This window comes from Erithacus rubecula, assembly GCF_903797595.1.
Source record: "Erithacus rubecula genome assembly, chromosome: 5".
Classification (NCBI taxonomy): Eukaryota; Metazoa; Chordata; class Aves; order Passeriformes; family Muscicapidae; genus Erithacus; species Erithacus rubecula.
In genome coordinates this window covers 49,634,031-49,646,619 of record NC_136687.1, presented here as the reverse complement: position 1 = coordinate 49,646,619, position 12,589 = coordinate 49,634,031, and the positions used below count along the sequence as shown (strand labels likewise).

The window sequence follows — 12,589 nt, the reverse complement described above, 5'->3', positions numbered from 1 at the left end:
CCCTGGGCAGAGTTAGGCAAATAATGAAAATATCACCAAGACTTTACTGAAAGAGATATTGCAGAACTAATCATTTGGTGACCATGATTTAGCATCAGTAGTCTCAGGCATGCTGAATAAATAACTGCCCTTCACCTCCTAAGCACGACAATAAGGAGTTATAAAAACTCAAGGAAGGAAATAACCTCTGTGACGGCCAAATACCACATCTATATGAAATATCACCTGCTGCTTCCTCAGAATAATCCTCTCTGATGAGACTGCAGCATGAGGAAAAAAAATACTGCCAGAATGCAGATGACCTCCCCACCCTGGGCGTGCAGGGAAACAGCTCCCCTGCTAATTTCTCCATTCAACCCTGTGTGTAACATCCTGCACACAACACGAGGTGCTCTGAGAGGGAGCAGAAGGGAAACATCAGCACGGGTGACAGCCACCTCTTGCAAAGCCACTACAGTGCTCAGCACAACCTGTCCACTTTATCCCTGCTGCCTGCAGCTCTGCTGCACAACCCACACACCTGGCAGCTGGGAAGAGTGGGCTCAGCTGGCATTAGGCATTATGTTTGGCTCCCTTAGTCTCAGGAGAGGCAAACCTGCCACGTTTGCAGTGGTGGCACAAGGAGGGCAAGGTGCTGCTCCATGGCTCTGGCAGGAGGTGCTGCCCCCAGTGATGCTGCAGGGCTGTGCATGAGTGTGTGTGTGAGGCTCAGCTTGGAGGAGCGGCTCCAGAACTGACAGGAGGAAGAAGGGATGACAGGATGGCCAGGGCCCCACGGATGCTGCACACACAGCAGGGTGTGTGCAGGGCTGGCAGAGCAATCTCTGCCTAGGGCAGGAGGAGGATAGGGGAAATGAAGAGGTGCCAGTAGCACACAGACACAAATAAGGAACAGGTGTGGTGCCACGGGTGGGGCTGTGGGGTGCAGATTAGCTGGTGAGACAGAGCTGAGTTGTGCTGCACCCTCCCTCCCTGCAGGAGGAAGAGCTGGTGCCACAAGAGGCTTTTGAAGACAATGCTGGACATGGCATGTCTGCTGCTGTCAGCCCAACTGCCTTCAGAAGCCACCCTGACCTTATTAAAACTTACCAGCAGGAGAAAGTACCCTTGCCAAATTAATTATGAGACCAAAATGGTGGCAGCAGGGACCTAGGAGCACAGGGCTGGAGAGGAGGGCTCTGTCAGGATGGCCCAGCCTTGCAGAAAGCATCACTTCATGCTCCAGTTATAGTGGGAAGATTCTTTTGTCACACTGCCTTGGGACATTCTCCTGCTATACTCTGGCAAAGAACCACCTCAGGCTCCCACCACGCAAATCTGCTAGTACTAGGAGGTGCCAAAGTGCCCCAAGACAGATCTCTGCATGGACATGTGGCAGCTTGGACATCTCCTAGGGAAGGACACTCCTTCCTGGCTGTAGCAGGCATGTGCCCCACATGGAACCCCCAAAATACAGGCATCCATGAGAAAGGCAAGTACAGGAGTAGCAGAGAGCCCTGCCTGCAGCAGCACCCAGGCTGGAGCCCTGCAGCCTCACCTCCCAGGGTCCCTGGGCAGCCTGGTGCTTCAGCTGGATCTGCCAGTCCTCTGTGTTGGGCTCTGCACAGTGGTGCATGGTCAGCACCACGGGCCGGGTCAGCAGGGCTCCTGGGGGGCCACAGCTCACCACGGGGGTCAGCAGGGTCTGGCTGTCTTCTACTGGTGGCCTGGAGAGGAGACAGAAACATGGACACCTTAAGTGAGTTGAAAAAGAGGAAAAGGTTCATTTGGGCGTGTAAAAACAAAAATAAAATCCTTCCTGTAGAATAAAAAACAAAAAATTGGTGGGTTTTGTTTTTCCTCCATTTTTTTCCAAATCCATATTTATTTCCTTTTTTTTGCTTGTTTTTGTGCCAAATATCACTCGTGTCAAAATGCAGGTTTAGGTGTCAGCAAATTACAGGCCATATTTGCAGAGTACACTCCACTCTGAAGGATCCTTGCAGATGCTATGCAGGGGTTTCATTTCATTCACTGCTAAAATGTGGTCACTGCTGCATTTGGCAGTTGTTCAGTAACACACAAAAAATGAATGGTGGCTCTTGTAGGCACCACTTGTGAGAATTATTTACTGTCAGGACAGAGAAAACTGACAAAGAGAGAAAGACACTGTACAGTTTGAGTTCTGAATCATCACCAAACCCCTGATACTCCATTTTACTTAAAAGGCATTCAGATACACTAGAATGGCCATTGCAAATATGCCTGCAGGGACCAAGTGTCACTGCTGGTGAGGGAGAAAGGGTGAAGGGATGGTAAGGAATAGTGCAAGGGTAAAATACACTTGTAAAGCCCAGGATCTCTTGTGATCACCCTGAGCTGTTCAGCTAAAAACACAGGTATTATCCAGTGTGCTTGCTGCCAGTCACTAGGAGTTGGTGTTATGGGAAATCACATGAATATTTAAGATACATAACATATATTCTACTTTGAAAATGATAGTGTGTGTGCATGTGTGTGTGTGCACATGTGTGCAAGTGCAAACCATCCCAGACCAACTGCTGAGGAGCTTGAAACAAGAGGAAGCATGAGTGACTTTAACTATCCTGACATCTGGTGTATGACAAATACAGCTGAATGTGCCTCATCAACTGCCTCCCTAAATAATAGAGGACAAATTCATGATCCAGAAACCAGCAAGTGGGAGATTAAAAGCATTCAGTGTGATCTGCACTTACAATCCTGATCTGCCCACAGGACCAAACGTGCTCTGCTCTGGCTGAGGTTCAGCCCCATGCTGAATTTACAAATACAAGTACATCTGCATCAGACTTAAACACATTAGTTGAGACAATATTGCTGCTTTTTTTTCCTGCAAGTCTTTGTCTTTACCAGAAGAAAAAAAAAAAAAAAAAAAAAACAAAACCAAAAAAACCACAGCTGTAATCACAGAATCATACAATATCCTGATTGGAAAGGACCCACAAGGATCATTGAGTCCATCTCCTGGCCCAGCACAGGATTATCCCCAAGAGTCACACCCTGTGCCTGAGAGCATTGTCCAAACACTGCTTGAACTCTGCCAGGCTGGTGCTGTGACCACTGCCCTGGGGAGCTGTTCCAGTGCCCAGCCACCCTCTGGGTGAAGAACCTTTTCCTAATATCCAACCTAAACCTGCCCTGACACAGCTTCAGGCTATTCCCTCAGGTCCTGTCACTGTCACCACAGAGAAAAAATCAGTAACTGTTCCTTCTCTTCCCCTCAAGAGGAAGTTATTTCTGCACTGAGGTCTGTCCTCAGTCTCCTTTGCTCCAGGTTGAACAGATGCAGTGACCTCAGCCAATCTCCACAGGGCTTCCCTTCAAGACCCTTCACCATCTTCACTGCCTTCCTTTGGATGCTTTCTAATAGGTTAATGTCTTTCTTAGATTGTGTTACCCAAAACTGCTCACAGGCCACATCAATGAAAAGCAGAGCAGGTAATCTTAGATAACATTTTCAAGGAGGCCAAATCAGGACAGAAGCTATTATGATATCAAATTTATCACACCTACTCTGGTTACTGCATATATATGTCCATAGGAATAATCTAATTTTGTCCACCTTAATTCTCCCTGCCTATCACATTAATTTCACAGAATGAAATAAAAACTTTTGAGAAATCCTTTTTCAAAATGGAATGAGGTACTTTTGAAAATTACCCCTTGTTGGCACAAATGTGTAGGTTTTTGTAACATTTGAGAGAAAAATGGGTCTGCATTGAAAACCTTAAATCTATGCAAATCAGTAAATCCAGATGATACGCATCTGTGGAAATTAACTGATGAGTTTACTAAATGACTTAACAATTGTTTCTGAAAATCCATGGACTGGAAACAAACAGCTGTGATATAGATGTTTTTCAAAAAAAATGTAAAGTATAACAATCTGGACAGCTATCATGTATTGTGCCAGCTATTTTAGCCTAACAAACAATACACACAATACACAAAATAAATGAAACAGTAGCAGACAGAGTACCAAGTCCAGCTCCTCTTGCATACTGCACAGAATCATTGGATTCAGATTAAGAAGATGAGGTAGTGCTTTTTTTGCAAGGCCAGACTGAATAATAATTGGACAGCATTTCACTATAACATTCCTTCTTTTTCTGATCCATTTACATTGTTTTTTTTTTTTTCATAAGAAGGAACAAGAAGCTTAAACAGCACTCAGAGTGTGTCAGTGTTCTTTAATGGTCATCAGCCTTGGGAGCTGATGGATACTTGAACACTCTCCTATGGTTTAATTCAAGAAATTTCAATAAATAGTATCTTATGAGGAAGATCTCTCAAAATTGTAATACATGTATGTAAAGCAGACATGATCAGATATAATCATCTATTTAACATAACTTCATCTAAAAGTACTGACCCATGAAAAAGAAAAGAAAGAAAATACAAATTATCATAGATTTTTGGACTGATTTACAGAACAAGCAGTCAAAAAGAATGCAGCAGTAAATATATCATGATTGCCTTAAAAAAAATAACATGGTGCCTTTTAGGTGAAAAATGAGTTAAAATTAACAAGCACTGATGCCTGCAGTCAAAAACCCCAAAAGGTCATTAAAATAATATGGTACTGATAAATCATACAGTCCGAAGTTGTCTCCAAGTAAAGTTAAGTTAAGTTTAGTCACTGCTTTGTGCCAAATTTTTTTTAACTGTAAGATTTTAGGACTCTGGTCATGATTCTGCACTGCAACATTTTATAGCTGATTAGAACAAGAACAAAAAAATTATGCAGAACGCCAAGTCAGGATGTGTTGCAGACTGCAGAGTGAGGAAATGAGATGGGAGCTGAATGCAGGGATACAAAGAACATACTAAAATTACCAAGGCTTAATATTTTTTCCCCATGTCCATAAACAGCATCTTTGCCACCAGACTTAGAAGATCTTCTATTTATTGCCAAGTGGATGAGATATGCATGGTTCTGACCTGAGTATTTATAACAGAGAACAGTCTGATTAATGAAGAGCAGGAAAAATGGGCCAGTTGTGGGGATGCTTGACTTTACATTCCTAAATTCACAACCAGGCACACATCAGAGACTGGCACCTCAAAATTACTGAACACTTGTGGTTCCTAGTGACTCTCCAACATCCACCTCATGCAGATAAACCTTAAAAACTGAGATGTGATGAGTTGCAGAGAAGTTCTCTAGTGGTGTGAAGTGGGTCACTATCACTGTTAAACTCTCTCTGACTACTGTGAGACCAGGATTTCTATTCATAATGTGGGAAACAGTCATTACATTTACAGGCAACAATTAATAAGGAATCACTGCAAGTAACAGTAAAAACCAGAGAACAATGGCAGAATTCTAGAGATGGTAAAAATATGAGTAGGAAATAAAATCTTATTAATTGTATAGTCGCTCAGGCTGGAGCAAAACAAGTTCCAAGGAGTTACATAGTAACAGAGAAAACAATACAAGTGAACAAAATTTCAGGTGAGCTTGCTGCAACACAGCATGTAAGGTGCCTAGTGACAAAAAACAAATCTGATTTCTGGTGTTGTAGGGGACAAGGCATGTCAGAGCACATCACAGTGATATTCCCTTCCCAGCTCTAACATGACTGCAGGTAGCAGCAGTGTGTTTAGGGACCACCACAAGATCTCTGAAATAAACACCTGAAATTCCCAGAGGATTGAGGCCAAACAACACACTGGCACAGACAGCAGAGAGGTGCCCTATGGAAAGTGACAGGAAAATGGAACAAAAATCTCCCAACAAATCTTTTCTCGCTTCTCACTGTTTTCAATTTCCATTTTAAAACAAAAGGATTATGCCTTAGTATAGCTAATGAGAATAGAAACAGATGCAGTAGACAAGATACATTATACAAGGGATATTAATCGTTCTTCTTCAAAGCATCAACCAACAGTAATTCATGGAATTAGTAAACAAATTCTCCTGAAGACAGTTATTGTGTAGTCACTCATTACAGGCAATTTTATTCCTTCTCCTGAAACAGGAGATGCAGCAGCAAAGCCAGGATCTCAGCCTAGAGGAGCTGAGATGTTGTGACCAACATTGAAATTTATGTTATAGAATGTGGGACATCCAGCACAGAGACACAGGGGAGTTTATAGAGCATATAAACCTATGAGCAGAAATGATCAAAACTGTGGGCTATCTTTTAGGCTGTTATCCAAAAAAGAACCCCAAACCCAACTCCCCACAAAAACCCCCATCAACATGGCTTTCACTTTAGGCTTGCAGGAGTCTCAGCATAACTTTGTAGAGGAGACTGGGCACTCAGCTGTATAACTCCAAAAACAAAGAAATGCCTTTGTTTTACAGAGATCTGAGACTAAAATTCAACTCACTGCTTAGTGTTTCTATTAAAAGGCACTAACAGTAACTGAAAGGTCTTCAGATATTTTTAGATGTTTTCCCATCCCTCAGAGATTATCAAGAACAGTCAACTTATATTTAAAAGCAAACAAACTTTTATTCACCATATCTGGTCCCTTCACAATCAAATTTGTGTGTTTAATGGGATTACTCATTTGAAGCAGTCTCCCTATAATAAGCCAGACCATATTCATTAAGGTAGCTGTCAGACAGCAGATGTGAGCACCACTAGATAAATCTCTGCTCCTCAGTGGGACTACACTGTTCTCCCTGCCCCTGTGCTCCAGGCAATCCCAGCAGCTCAGGAAGCACAGGATGGAGCAGGGAGAGAGGAATGGCTATCACATAGCAACAGATGGCAACCCTTCTACACAGCTTAGCTAAAAGTTAGAGGGAAGATATTTTATTTCTCCTTTCATTGTTGGGGCTATTTTTTTTAGTATGTGTTCTTAAGTTTCAAACTTAATATTCTTGACAGACCCTGTTTTTTTTCTGACAGTCTATTTTCAGAAGAGAAGTACTCTGAGAAGTTTGCTCTCCCCTTTTGCTCATGCTCTGGTCTTCTGCATGTTGAATTTTTCAATTATAGTGACTGGCACTTCAAGAAATTGTCTTCTGGAGTTGCAAAGTAATTTTGTTTATGCACCTGAGATAAGGAAGGTGGAGAAATGAAATATGGAAAACTTCAATTTCTTTTATTTCACATCACTAAGCTTAAGGTTTACTGGTGAAAATGCAACATTGCTCCTTGGATCACAATCATTGATCGGATGCTTGACTTTATATTAAACTCTGTGCATACATTACAAATCCATTGATACAAACCCTTTTTCTTTAAAGGTAGCTAATTTGAAATTTGCACATTTATGTGTGTCTTCCATCAAGACCTTCAGGAGCATTGCTTGCTCTGTTCTTCAGTTGTCAGATTTTGTTGCCACAGTGACCTCTGCTCTCATTAGGAACACCTCCTGTGTGATGGATTATGCAGGACTGTCCTTCACAGAGCTGTGTCTGTTTTGTGCAGTTCCTGCCTCTGATTAGAGCATGCAAGAGCAGCTCCAGCTAAAGCTGTGTGAGCCCAGCAGGGGTTCACACAGGAACACGGGAACTGCCACACAAGATAAAACCAGTGGTCCATCAAGACCCAGGCCCCATCTAGCACTGACCACTGCCAGATGTTTCTGAAGGAAATACAGCTCTGCTAATTTAGCTCACAGCAAGATTAGGTTTTTAACCCGAGGCAGTCAAGCAAATCCTGGAAGCTGGAGGTTTATACTCATGCTATTTAATCCTTAGGATTAAATTACAGATCAATTAAATAAATTACTTAATCTGCAAGACTCAGGCTCTCGTAGCTGCTCATGGGAACAGGCTCTTGCCAGGTACTGGCCAACATAATGTGCTGATTTTACAGATGAAACCACTGCTCAAGAAGGGACTCCTTGCAAATCTCAGAGTTGGTGATGCTTCCCCAGACTAAGGGAGGGAGCATCTCATCACCACTGAAAAGGACTGAGCTTCAAGACAGAAACCTGTCTGATGGCTGTGAAATATTCTCATAGGGTTGTCATTTTTTCAGTTACACATACATATATGCATATATGTATATATGTATTTGCATGTGTACAAACACACACCCACATATAATTTTCCCCACTGTAGCTGCTTCATAAAGGATGTGGATTTCTTCATAAGGTCAGCACACCAGCCAGGAATCAGAGCCTGGGAGCTGCCTGCCATCCTCCTTGCCCCAAATGACAGGAAGAATGAGGGTGAGCTTGAAGGACAGGAGCAGGGATAACACTCTCCTGGAGCATCAGTCCAGTAAATAGAAACCCCACTGTGCCATGAGTACACTGACACACCTGGAGGAAACAAATCCAAGTAGTGTTTACTGCAAACTATCAGAACCCCAGTCCACTGCCAAAGGATAATGCTTGTAGGGTGACCCTCCTGCTCTCACATACTTTGATGGATATGAAATGGAATAAACAGACTGTCTCAGAAAGCTCTCCTAATCAATCTGCCAGGCAACACAAAGAGTGATATTACTGGGTTGTGAAGCCTCTCAAATTTCTGTACAGCTTTCAGATACTAACTGGGGAATCTCATCATGAAAACAATGGAAGGAAAAGAAAAGGTGAATTTGCAGGTGTCTAAGAGATATTTTCTGTTTTAGCTTGACTGTTCAGAAGTTGTTTCACAGTTCTACAAAGTGTGAGCTAGATCTTAAGTTGCTGGAGAAATGTGTGCTGGGGTGGTGACCCTCTCTGTTGCTGCTCTGGTGCTACTAGGGTAGCATTGTGGAGACCACATTCCCACCTCAGAGCTAGCTGTAATATCAAGGACAAGACACTGCCTTCATTTCTGATAATAACATGAATTTTATAATTTCCTCTGTGTCCCCTTCCGAACAGCATCAACACATAACAGGACTTTTCAACCCATACACATTTGCACAGAGCTCATGAAAATAAATACAGGGTCTCACAGGGTTTGTTGAACACACTGCAGTTGCTGCCTGGTCATGAAAGCAAATGTCTGCAGCTAGTCCTTACTGGGGACTATCATTCTCTGCTAGAGTGCTGCAAGAGTGCAGTAGCTGATTTAAAAAATAATTACACCCACAGCAACTTGTGGTACCCATATGACTCCAATTATATGAAGCAACATCTGTGGCCCATGCAGTCAGAAAAAGAAGCTTTGCCTGAGCTGTGGCTTTGCTACAGAATGAAGTGTCTGGTAACCAGCCCTGCTGGGTTCCACCCACCCACTTCTGCTCCTTGGCACCTGGCAAAGGGGCAGGTCAACATTCAGTTCTGAGGGATCAGAACACACAGACAACACCCAGTGAGGTCCATCTTAAATGTCCCAGAAGAAGCTGCTTTCCAAGAGCATGAAGAGCCTGGTGTGCTTTCTGAAACACTGCCACAAATCAAATAAGCAGCTGGACTCTGCACCCAGAAAGTGACTGCCACCACAATAAGATGAGCACTGCTATCCCAAGGCAGACTGCTCTGCTCTCCTCTCCCAGGGTAAGAAATCACTTCTAAAATCTTCATTGTAAGTGAAGATTCTGTTTATTATTATTCTGTTTATTGTTTATTATTACACCACTCTGTTTACTTCTGCAGGTATCCTTTGGCATACTTGCTCAGCTTGACAGGCAGCACATCTCCAGCCATTCTCTTCTAAACACAGGTTAACCTATCCTTCTGTGTAACTGAATACCAGAGAATGTAATCCGATTTTTTTTTTCTTCTTCAGAAGTCTTTGTTCAGTATTGTTTGTAAACCTCTTTCACAGCCAAAAGTAATAGGAATATAATCAATACTAGCTATGAACAGAGGCATTTTTTCTGTTGCTACAATTAGCTATTTTCAAAGAGAAGCTGATGAATAATGTATGCAAAAGGGTGGGTGGAAGGATTACTTAATTTTTCTTTAAGCAGATTATTTTAGCTTGGGTGAAAGACTACCAAGCTGAAGAATAGTGTTCAATATCACACAGTGTATAAACAGCTGTGGCTTAGCACATAATAAAAGCTATTAAGAGGCTGAGCCAAAAAACATATCCAGCTATGAGGAAGAGAAAGAGGCAAAGTACTGTGTAATGACTACCTCAGCTTCGCATTTGCCATTCTGCCTTTGTGCACAAGTCCATTCTGCAGCCTAAGATCTCACCTTTCTCTTCATCAGGGTTTGCAAATGGTATCTTGGCCTTTTGGTAAACAATTTTTTTTTTAATTTCAAAGCTGCCAGTTCACATGCAAGTAGACATTAAGATCTAGAATATGAATTGGCAACACATTCAGTAACAGAAGACAGCAGTGGTTATCCCAGCATCAGCTCTGGGTGTCCTTGGCATGAGGTGTCTGGGGCTAAGCAGCAAGGAGGTGGAGGACACCAAAAACTTTGGCTCCATCCTCTGCATGGACTAGCCAAGCCCATGAAAGGTAAAATAAAAATTCACCTTCATTCAAACAGGAGGGGAGATTTTCCAAGTCAGCTGCTCAGGCACCTGCCCTTCCACTGAGCTGATTTATCACCTTTCTCCTTTGCTCTCTTCTCCTTTGCAGCACAGATCTTTATCAAGAGGTTACTTCACACCTTCTCTGCTGCACAAACTCATGCTGGCATATTTTCTTTGCTCCTCTACAATTCAGCATCCCCCTGGCCTGAGGGCTTGCTGCAGAGTGCAGCACTTGGTTAGGAAAGCAAATGCCTGAGCTGGTTTTGCAGCTTTGCTTGTGTTTACCCTCCAAGTCAGCAAATAGCTTCAATGCTTAGGCTTTACATAAGCATTATTACCACAGGTTTCAGTTACTACATTTCCCCCCTCTACTAATGCACAAGGAAATAAAGGCAGTTGTTTTTACCTCATGTTCTCCTTCCTGTGAACTGTCAGATACATTTCATAGACTCTCCCTTGTGGAACGGCTCCCGCTGGGATCAGCAAACTTACTCCTGCAGAACAGAAGAGACACAAAAGATAAGATGGAGAAAAAAGAGGTGAATGGGTCTGTGAAGAGGAGTGACAGGAGAGGCAGATGATGAAGCCTGCAATGCCAGATTTTCAGCCACCCTCATGGCTGAAAATCTGTAAATGACCTCAGCAAGATGGGAGAAAGAGCATTTACTGTAACCCTGGTGTCTTCAGTGTCCAGCTGTCTGTTCTTTCTCCTCTGCACTGACAAACAGGAGTGGAGGATTTTATTCCTTTTCATTTTATTTAAAGAGCAGACAGATGGTTACGCTGTTGCTTACCTTGTAAAATGATGGAAAAACAAACAACTCTGACTAAAATTTCCAACAGCTGCAATGGGACATCTCTCCCTAGGCAATTCTTACTTAATTAAGATCAGGAAAGAAAAGCAATGGAGCACTGTCCCAGGAAGAACTGGTTGTTTCCTGAAAGATGGCTTCTGTGTCTGGCATCCTGTCTTTTAATGCACTCAGTTCCTGGGCTGCCAGGGAGATAAAACTGGGCTTAGTTTTTGAAAGTACCTAGTCCTGTAAAGTGGCTCAACTGGGGTATCCAACCTTGAAAAAAGTGTGTGCAAATATGCTCGATGTCCTTTTCAGTAATGATTCACTGCACACTCGAATAATAAACACTATTCTTCCATTACTTCCATTTAAGAGATGTCTTGTCTCTACACCACAAACACAGCCCACAAACTGGCTGTTTCACTCTGCTGGACACAGCCAGCTCCCTTTGTAGATGCAGATTAGCTGGAGATCAGTGGAAAGGATTTGCAGGCAACTGTTACCACAAAGATTTAAACAAACCTAGAGGAAGATTATTTAGATATATGTGTTTACACTAGAGACCCTTTTAGACACCTTGCATGGCTCTGCCTCTCTTTTTGAGCATACACAGTTTGGTTGAACTGGACACCTTCCATGTGTTGGTGTACAGGTACATACTTAGCTTTGAAGTAGAGGGGTAGCTAGGAAAGTATTTTCCACAGATGTCTTCTGGCACTTGTGTCTTTACAAGCCTGTTACAACCTAACCTGTGCATGCTTGCAGGTGTACTGCAAATTAAGGGCTTTGATCATATCTTGAGGAAGACATACATCTAGAAGCAGCACAGAGGCATACAAAGTAGCAGCAGACAGATTATTTTATTTTACAGAATCATTACTTTAATCATTTTGAAGGGATTACAGCCTCAAATGTTTTTTTCTTTACAAATTGATATTAATATACGTGAATTAACAGTGACTAATAGGCTTTGCTGATAATGTGCACCACTGTGGCATATGAAAACTGAATATCAATATCTATCTTCAGCTGCTACTTAGAAAAATGTGAAATCCAAGATTGTATAGCACAAATTTTCAACAATGCTCGTCAGTCAGCACCAGATTTATTGAAGCAATTCAGCTTTCACTTAAATTTAATAGATATTTTTGCTTCTCATTAGACAGGAGCTCAGCAGGGCTATGGGTCCAAGCAATTTTGGCAGCTTCATGGGCAATGTGGGATTGCATCCTGGAAGGACCAATCCACCCAGGTCCTGGGCCACCTTTTTGCATCTTCCATAGCATCAACAAAAAATAAATTTATCCAGCAAAGGCACAGGCACTATCACCTTGGTGAAGGCATTTGCTGTAAAATGGCCAAGCTGTGAGCTGCAGTCTCACATGTACTGTGGTCCTACCTGGGTTCAGAGTTCCAGTGAAACTGGGCAGGTGTG

The 12,589-nt window shown here is 42.6% G+C and overlaps 1 protein-coding gene across 2 annotated transcripts in view; it reads right to left on the bottom strand.

The window, feature by feature from the left end:
* Window positions 1-12,589, bottom strand: part of UNC5C (unc-5 netrin receptor C) — a 242,255-nt gene that overhangs the window by 13,077 nt on the left and 216,589 nt on the right. For both annotated transcript variants that reach the window (XM_079306932.1, XM_079306931.1), the window contains 2 exons: window positions 10,764-10,851; window positions 1,538-1,706 (listed from right to left, as the gene is read on the bottom strand). In XM_079306932.1, coding sequence (XP_079163058.1) covers window positions 1,538-1,706; window positions 10,764-10,851 — 257 coding nt within the window. The remainder of the gene's footprint in view (window positions 1-1,537; window positions 1,707-10,763; window positions 10,852-12,589) is intronic.